Genomic DNA, 9,488 nt, shown 5'->3' with positions numbered 1-9,488 from the left:
CCTGGTAGGTTTTCTGTCAATCGAACACAAACAAGTTGCAGTTTCTATCTATTTCATTAACCATTTTCTGGCATAATTTTCTCTTTCCAGAATGCAATACGCCCAACACTTATTGGAACTGGAGAAATTAAAAATATTCACCTTCAAAGAGTAAAGAAGCTCTAGTTGCTGAAGCTGCTGCTATCGTTTTAAGAATTTATTTTCTCAGAAAATCATCAGTTCTCTTAACTTCATGACATAATGACTGTTGGAAGTGAAATCCTGCTAGATGGCACTGAACTTATCTGATATGAGTTTAGAAATGGTGAGTATTTCATCACTCCACTGTGCTCTAATTTCATAATATTCTAACATTTAATTATTCTGTAGAGAATTTTTATGTGTGATTCTCCGGAAAGAAGTGAGGCTGATGCTGGTGCTGCTGATGCTGCTGCTGCTGCGGCTGATGCTGCTGCTGCTGCTGCTGCTGCTGCTGCTGCTGCTGCTGCTGCTGCTGCTGCTGCTGCTGCTGCTGCTGCTGCTGCTGCTGCTGCTGCTGCTGCTGCTGCTGCTGCTGCTGCTGCTGCTGCTGCTGCTGCTGCTGCTGCTGCTGCTGCTGCTGCTGCTGCTGCTGCTGCTGCTGCTGCTGCTGCTGCTGCTGCTGCTGCTGCTGCTGCTGCTGCTGCTGATGCTGCTGCTAATTCAATCGAACATTTTATATAATCCATTTATTACGTACGCATTAGGGGAGGGGGAGGGGGAGAGGAGGGGAGGGGGAGGGGAGGGGAGAGGAGGGTAGGGGGGAGGGGTCAGTGCTATTGCGTACTGTAATGCTTAATGTATATGAAAAAATTCGCCGATTTTGTGTACAGAGGGGGAGGGGGGGTTGAAAAATTCAGATTTTATGCGTACGTAATAAATGGATGATCCCTGACGCAAGTTTTCTCTATTCTAGGACGAAGTTGGGATCGGGACCAATTTGCCATTTGACAGGGACAGGAACCAGCCATCTACCTGGAGATTGATATGCTGCCACTTATTTCAGATCTGCAATTTTTAAGTTTAAAGCCAAATGAATATTGTTGATATGTGCCGACCGGCACGGGCAGCCTACTGTTGTTCTGTTTGTGATGGTTTGATAGACTGTGTATCACATATCCATAAAAACAATAGAGTCATCCCCTGATCCCCTGATCTCTCAAAGCTGTGGTGTCATTTTTGCTAATAGAATAATAGCCTGACTCGGGCATAGAATATATAATTTAAACCCTGCTATATGCAAATTTAAAAGGCATAATTCATTTTTCAAGAATCAGAATCAAAATAATAAAAGTATAATGAAGAAATAACTAGAACAACCTATACGCACAAAATAACAAAACCTCTCAACCTTAGCACTGAACACTCGCTTTACTTTCCTAATTAACTTGTTTTTCCCTGTTTTAGTTATTCTTCAGACTTGATGATGGTCTCTACAGAGACTCCAAAATGTTGTCTCTTTTACTTCTATTAAGTTTCAATATAGTGGGTTTTAAAGTTTTAGTGAAAATTGAAATTGAAGATTAAATGTAGCTGTAAAGCAGCGATAACTGGTTGCATTAGTTTGTAATTGTTTGTACCCCACGACCCAGTTTTATTGGTCTGGTTTTGTAAAAAAATTGTATGATACACATATTGTATAATGATGTAATATGGACATGTTTTGACAAGTCACTCAATCAATGAAACCATAAAGTTGAAATATCGACAGGTTTTCTTTATTATGTGACTATAATATTTCGTGTGAACTGTTGTTCTGTTTTATTTGAAATAAAGATGAATTTTCTGTGTTGTTTTAGTTGTGATTACAGACGCTAGCAGTTTCACACACACTCAGTGCGTCACTCGTAAATCCCAGTTGAAATTGATTCATACTTTCTCTGTGAAACTGGACACTCGCTTTTCAGTGTGCGAAACTGCAGCATCTAAATCTGATTGAAACCCGCATCATAAACCAAATCCTACCGAGGGTACGGTTTCACATATACGGATTAATTATCAAAGATCGACAAAAAAGATCTTTTTGTGAGAGTTGATCCAGATTAAATTTCACAAATTCAGTTAAAAAATGCGTCGTTTTTTGTGAAACTGCGACCCCTGGTGTCCACTCGAGGAATTCATTTTTTCTTTCTTACCCTGGTATGCGAAGGTTTCAATTCGATGGTCCAACTACTATTCGTTACATGACAATGAGGAATAAATATATATAAATGTTGCTGTAAGTCGTGTGTGCGTTATTTAATCATTTTTCGAGAAAGGCCAAGAATAGTGCTGGGTTCGAACCCGACACCCCTGTGCATCAGGATTACTCGGAATCATAATCAGTAATTACTGGGTTCGAACCCAGGACACTCCTGTACATCTTTTATTCAGCACCAGGACCACTCTGAATCAGTTATCAGTAATTATTTTTGTTGAGATATCTACATTTCACCGTACGGTGCTGCCTCTATGCTCATCCGTAGCGGGATTTTCATATACTAACGTTAGTCAACTCTGGCAAGCAAGGGTTACGGAGTACTGGACAGCACGACGATTGCCAGAGTTGACATTAGTTCGTGTATGGAAATCCCGCTAACGATGAGCATAGCGGCAGCACCGTACGGTCGGGACACTCCTGTACATCCTCTATTCAGCATCAGGACAACTTGGACCACTACTGGGTTCGAACCCGGGACACCCCTGTACATCATCTAATCAGCATCAGGACCGCTATGAATCAGTATCAGTAATTACTGGGTTCGAACCCGGGACACCCCTGTACATCCTCTATTCAGTATCAGGACCAAGACTCTGAATCAGTATCAGTAATTACTTTGGTAACTCATTTGACCCGAGAAATTTCATAGATCACAGCCTTCTTACTATCATTGATATCGGACAAGATATTTCATAGCCGTCACAGGATTCTTACTAGTCGGATGCGACAGCCGACATAGCCGACCTATTCTGAAAGCCCTGCTCAACATATTATCACGTTCAAATGACTTAAAAAAAATAAATTTCATGCAAAAGTCACGCATAAAAACACTATATTATATCTAGCCCATTTAAGGAGGGGTATTTAGGATCGGTAAAAAAACGGCTGAAAGTTTTGATAACGTATTAATGAACTGTATATACCCGGTACTAGATTACGTATACAATTCAGGTATAGAAACTGTTTGTATCCTATGTTCTGAATGTTCAAGATATTTGTAAACTTCCTTTAATGATACTGAAAAATAACATTATTACAGTCGTTAATATTAAGAAATGTTCCTACTTACAAAACTGCAACTTTTCACCAGTTTCCGACCTGATCCAGTTATTTCATAGTCAATCCAATCCTGAGTCAATTTAATTCCGTGTCCAAGTTTTTAAAATCTAGTTTTCAGACGAAATTTTCTATCAAAGTTCGGTTGAAAATCGTTCCAATTTTTTTAGTTCATACAATTTTTAAACTTTCCAAAAACAATTTCTCCATAATGAACATACGATTCCCGATTGGATTAATTCCTTTCCGAGTAAAATCCAATCAGAATAGCGAAAGATGGCGCACGATTCGACTGATATTACGATTTATTCGATGAAATCGAATTTCCCGGCGCCTGCGACAAGCCCAGGCACGCTTCAGTACGCGGCCGCTGATTGGCTAATCGATCTCAATTGGGGGATATCGTCTATTGCTAGTGCGCGGGATATTTCAATTGTGGCGTGTTCTATTGTGTTGCAACAATAGGGGGACGAGCTATTGCGACAGCGGGATGCGGGATGGGTCCATTTGTTACATATATCTTGAAATATCGAGCCGGGGATAGTTCCATCCTCGATACTTTACTGATTGAGGTTTTAGGGGTGTTTATAAAGGTTTATCGCCGTTTTTAATGATATCTGTAAAAAAAGAACTTGAAGATGCGACTACCCTCTCACTGGACGGGTCTATGTTTGTGATATCATTATAGAGACGGCGTCGCGCACGAGATAATATGATACATGTGACTGCAGCATATCATTATGTAGAAATCATATGGAGGGCAAAATTCTCTCGATTCTATCGGGCGACGAACGTACAACGAACAGGTTCGTAGATGAGACTCCTTTGATATACGATTAGGCGCCATGTACTGGTCGGGGATGGGGGCAAGAGAAGCGAAATAAAGGCTCAAAGTTACTGATCAAATAAGTGTCCGAACTCAATCAAACACGTCAACTTGAACCCAGGTAGCGTTTAATGTAGTCCGAGGTTTGACTTATACCACATGCGGATGCGCGTCTGGGGACGGGGGTATTTGGGATGTGACAAATGATTATTCCAGTTTTCCTGCTGTGTGTCCGCTATCCTAAGAAGGGAAAAGAAGGGGACCAAAAGACCATGCACCATCAGACCATAGTATAAAGAAATAATTAATATATTTCTATTTATTTCCATGAACAATATATAGACCTATATAAAATTGATTCTATAGTAAAAATGAGTTAGTTTTTGTATGGAAAGAAAATTTTGTGAAATTTGGTGTCAAATATGCGGACGCTGGAACCTGGGAAAAATCCTCTCCTTCAACAGCCAATGGCAAGTTACAGGGTTCGAATCACGGACACAGAGTTTAATTCATTGAATACATTTCATTCTATATTTCCCATAGATGATGCATAAGAAATAAGGTGCATTGAAACTCCATTGATAATCAATTCAGAAAATAGATAAGGTTCCTCTAGGGGCACATAGGCCTATAGATATTGATATTGATGAAAGCAGAATGTAGCCTAAGCAATAATGACACTTTTAAGTAAATAATGCAAATATCTTTTCTTAATTTATAGCTTGATTCTGAAGAAAGGGGAGAACACAGTTATCATGACGGTTTTCATCATCATCTGTGCGGTCTGAAGTATCTAGGGGTCACCCGGACTCAACATTACGGCCTCCAGTATCATCATTCGAGGTTAATTTTATATTTCTATGAAATATTTTGCTCAAATAAATTCATTTTGTTATCATATCAATGAAAATTAGTGTAGTTATTCATTTCAGTTTGAAATTTGGCTCTGTTTTGAGGAATTACTAATTTTCCAGAAATCGGATCCAGAAATTCACCTTGCCATCACCATGACAACGCACCAGTCAAAACAAACAACAATCATTCAGAAATGAAGCTCTGTAGATTCTCAAATTTGGTTTGTAGTTTGTTTTTATTGGTTGAGTAGATTTTGAATGATGCAAATGTTACTGGAGACACTGGTTCTACCCCAAAATCATCTCAGTACTGATGGTAAACTTCACTGCCCCATCCCTGGAGGGCTTTTAGTCGCTCAGATTTTGTGATACAATGTGTTCAGATCAAAAAGAAGTTCACAACTCAAATTTCCGATAGATGGCGCCTGCGATATATAACTCATTGCCAATCGTCGCTATTAGCTTTTCCAGTAATTTAGTGGTTCAGCAAAATTCCAATAGGTGGCGAACATGTAACTAATGTATGTGAAGTAAGACACCTTGGTTCATCATCTGATCAGAATCACTGGGTTTGAACCTGGGACATCGCAACACAGTCATTGGGTTCGAACCTGAGACATTCCTCCAAATCCTCCAATCAGCATGAAACATCACAGTCATTTAGAATCAATAATTCATTCATTTGACGCGCAGTCAATTTCAGGTGTAGACGTGTCGCAGGTTTCAGTTATTGAGATCCTCCTCCATTAGACTGAATATAAATCAAACAACATTCATTATAACATCATTAGAGCAATTTCACAAAAATCATATCAAATATTTGATATAAATAAGAGTAACTAAACGAACCTGATCTAAACATCACCTTCTTTTGAGTAGAATAAACAAAACTCTAGCGTTACGCCTACATCTGAAATAATACAAAACACAGAAAATCATTATTTCTGCATTGGATACAAAATTGAAAACCAGATTCAACAAGATTCAAAATGTTTTGAGTTCCAAGAATTTCCATGCAGGACTTTAAGGTAAATTTGCTATACTGAAACTGGTTTGTAGAGGTCTGTATAGGAGATTAGGACCTTAAGAAATATCTACCTGAATTGAAGGATCTCTTGTTCACTTCATCGCCAAACAGTTATTCCGGCTTGAACTTCCTGGAACGGGGTTGAATGCTCCATCTGCATCGATAGTAATGGTTTATATTAGGGTTTGATATATTTTTACTGATTGTTTCTTTAATGATGACGGTTTTACTAGACGTCTATCAGTGATTGCTGCTGCTCGTGGTGGTTAAACCTGGTCGCCAGGAATGATCCACTAGTGCCATCCACTAGTGTACGGCCCAAGGTGGCAAACAGTTATTCGATTTATCACAAATTGTCACTGCCTAGATATTTGTTTAATATATTTCTTTGCTTGCACATGAACACGATTGGAAGGGGGCATGCATAAACCTGTCACGTTAGGGAAATCTGTGACTTAAGGCTTGTTTATGTCGACAAGCAACGCGACACCTACCGACTCCTCCCGACGCAACTGGGTTTATCGCACATTAGCGGCAACTATAGCGGCCTACGAGAGGCCGCCAGTTGCTGCTCTATCGGTTCGACCTAAGCCGGCTTGCGACGGCAACCCGGCGCCTACCGACTCGTCGCAAGCCGTATCCGGCTAGTTGCCCGTGTTCTACTCCGGCCTACGGTAGGCCAACAGTTGTTTTCGATCGCAGCCGAAATAAGCTCATCTGCGACGTGACGGAACTGAGCGCAAGGGTTCCAGCCAATAAGAGACCGCATATACATAGTACAAATTATCACCGCTAGTTAGCGTCATTCGTAATTAGTCATAAACTTTCAAAATTCAAGAATTTCGAAACGTAAACCAAACCTTCAGCACGGCAGATGACTGGACCGAAGATCTAGAAGCGAAATTGGTAGAATTATGGTGTGACATAAGCAGGGAAGCAACTGGGAGGATCTCATATCCCGCTAGTCGGCCTCAGTTGCTGCGAATCGGAGCGCAGTCGACATAAGCTGGGCTGCAATCGCGGTTGCTCTCAGTTGCGTCGGTAGGAGTCGGTAGGCGTCGGTAGGAGTCGGTAGGAGTCGGTAGGCGTCGGTAGGAATCGGTAGGAGTCGGTGGGCGTCGGTAGGAGTTGGTAGGAGTCGGTAGGCGTCGGTAGGCGTCGGTAGGAGTCGGTGGGCGTCGGTAGGAGTTGGTAGGAGTCGGTAGGCGTCGGTAGGAGTCGGTAGGCGTCGGTAGGAGTCGGTAGGAGTCAGTAGGCGTCGCGTTGCTTGTCGACATAAGCCAGCCTTTAGGGTTAGAGTTGGGGACCCCCCCTTAGCATTGGGGCTATAGTTACGGTACCGTTTTTGGTGCTATTTCGAATTTTTTAAATAATTTTAGGAATATTTTCTGGGAACTAATACCGCTGTGATGTTGTGCTCGAACCCGGGATCCAAACATAAATCATATGATATGTATTGGTCGAATTGCAGCTGTTGTCACCGGTATCAGCGCAACTATTGATGCTTGATCTTATTGTTTATTTACTGTTAATAGTTATTTCACAGATCGAATCGATCCCGCTGATCCGTTGTTGCATTAGCCGCCTCAACTCCCCCCCCTCCCCCACATAAGAAAGGTTAGGGTTAAAACCCCAGATAGGGTTCAACCCCCCACATAAGAAACTATAGTTAGTAAGTTTTAATGAATACGGCTGCAGGTTGACAGTAAGATCGGCGATCAATAACTGATCCCTAGCCGACGGGTGGTGAGGGCGAGTCAATATTTATATCCTGTGTCTAACAGTTTGTATATTAAGAATTTCAATTAAATTGCTAGGAAAACACTTTATTCTTTGGAATTTCTAAGAACGAGAACAGTTTTCACCGTTTTGTATCGAAATTGTCCTTAATGTATCACGTGATATAACAATGTTCATCGATGATCAAACCTGTTACTATTAACAGCAACAGCAGCAGAAGCAGCAGCTGCCATACTGTTATTATTCGTTAATCAGGATGCAATAATTATTTACAGTAAATAAACAATATTATATCGCGTCAATGATGACAACACTCTCTCGGGTTAAGTTTCAGACTTTCGGCTAACTTTCAGACAATTCAAATGATTGTAGATCGAGATTACAAACATGTCGTTCCTTGTCGGGTAAGTGATGGATATAGATTAAATAATGATAACATTTCAAATTGAACATGATTATTATTATTATTATTCTAATATTACAATAGGAGATGCTTGTTAGTATTATTGACCGTATTCCTAATGATCCATTCTTCATCGCAGACGTATGAGTTGGAGGTTCCTGCTAACAGTAAGTAGTTCAACTTTTATCATGTAAATGTCAGGAGGAGAGGAGAGTGAAGAGGGGGAGAGGAGAGGAGGGAGGGAATGAGGAAAGGGAGAGAGGATGGGGAGAGATTTATTTCTATATAACAGTGTGGTTTAATTATATTTACAGCTCCATACAGTTACTGTTCAGTGAAAAGTGCAACCGGACCTGGCAAACAGATACTATACACATCTAATGATACCGACTTCACTTATTTCTATGATTTACGAGTTGGAAAGCTACCCGGATTGAGATATCAGGTGACTATTTTTGGTCGCTTTAATATAAACTCAGAAACGGGAAATCCTCAAGTTGATGCAGTTTATATAGTAGTATATCCACCATCATCCTACCGTGGTTATCGCTATGCTTGGTATTATATCATTCACAACGATGGCGAAGTTAGATTCGTAAGTAAAGCTATAAATATCTACGCCGCCTCAACCCCCTCCCCTCCCCTCCGCCCTTCTCCCCTCTCCCTCCCCTCTCCCCCACCCTTCTCCCCTCCCCTCTCCTCCGCCCCTCTCTCTCCCCTCTTCTCCATCCCTCCCCTCTCCTCCGCCCTTCCCCTCCCCTCTCCTCCTCCCCTCTCCTCCATCCCTCTCCTCCGCGCCGCCCATCTCCTCCATCCCTCCCCTCTCCTCCGCCCCTCTTTATCCACGTTCGGTTAAGTATTGCATATGTATTTATTTTTAGAATCAGATACGTTTATCGATGATATCACTGTCTGATTTAATAGAAACAGCTGAACCGAGAAATAGATTCAAGGAACGCCATCAAGCACCATTAAAGATGATATATGGATTAAGTACTGGTCAATACGGTATAATGAGCAAAAAGGGACATTTCCGTGTAATATTCGATACGAATAAACGAATTATAAAATTAAAAATGGCTGCTATTAGTGGATTTACGGGCACAGCTGAAGGTACAGCCAGTAACTAAACAATATTCGGTGTCTAATAAATTTCTATTGTATTTTCGATTACAGATTCATTTGTTTCTATTTTACAGGTGCTTGTGTTACGGGAACAGACCATCCAATGTTCTAAATTGTGAAGATCACGTGATCAATAAAATTAATCATATTGATCAAAATAAATTGTGGTGATTTTTCTAGTTTTTAGTCATTATTTGTCAGGGCTAACTCTCTCAATTCCTGTGGTGTAGTCGATTCGG

General features: G+C 40.9%; 1 protein-coding gene across 3 annotated transcripts; it reads left to right on the top strand.

Moving 5' to 3' along the window:
* The first annotated feature begins 5,102 nt into the window (after nucleotides 1–5,102).
* Nucleotides 5,103–9,343, top strand: LOC141907636 (uncharacterized). Of its 3 annotated transcripts, none has more exons than XM_074797350.1 (6): nucleotides 5,103–5,175; nucleotides 8,075–8,125; nucleotides 8,209–8,291; nucleotides 8,439–8,719; nucleotides 9,049–9,237; nucleotides 9,324–9,343. In XM_074797350.1, exons 2-5 carry the CDS (start codon nucleotides 8,109–8,111, stop codon nucleotides 9,097–9,099), a joined length of 432 nt encoding a protein of 143 aa, XP_074653451.1. In that variant the 5' UTR covers nucleotides 5,103–5,175; nucleotides 8,075–8,108; the 3' UTR covers nucleotides 9,100–9,237; nucleotides 9,324–9,343. The 3 variants fall into 3 exon arrangements, with proteins under 3 accessions (XP_074653451.1, XP_074653449.1, XP_074653450.1); XM_074797348.1 differs by having other exon boundaries at nucleotides 5,127–5,175; nucleotides 8,264–8,291; XM_074797349.1 differs by lacking the exon at nucleotides 5,103–5,175 and adding an exon at nucleotides 7,065–7,082.
* The last annotated feature ends 145 nt before the right edge of the window (nucleotides 9,344–9,488 follow it).

The sequence above is a fragment of the Tubulanus polymorphus genome, chromosome 6, assembly GCF_964204645.1.
Source record: "Tubulanus polymorphus chromosome 6, tnTubPoly1.2, whole genome shotgun sequence".
NCBI lineage: Eukaryota > Metazoa > Nemertea > Palaeonemertea > Tubulaniformes > Tubulanidae > Tubulanus > Tubulanus polymorphus.
This window is presented reverse-complemented; position numbering and strand designations above follow the sequence as displayed.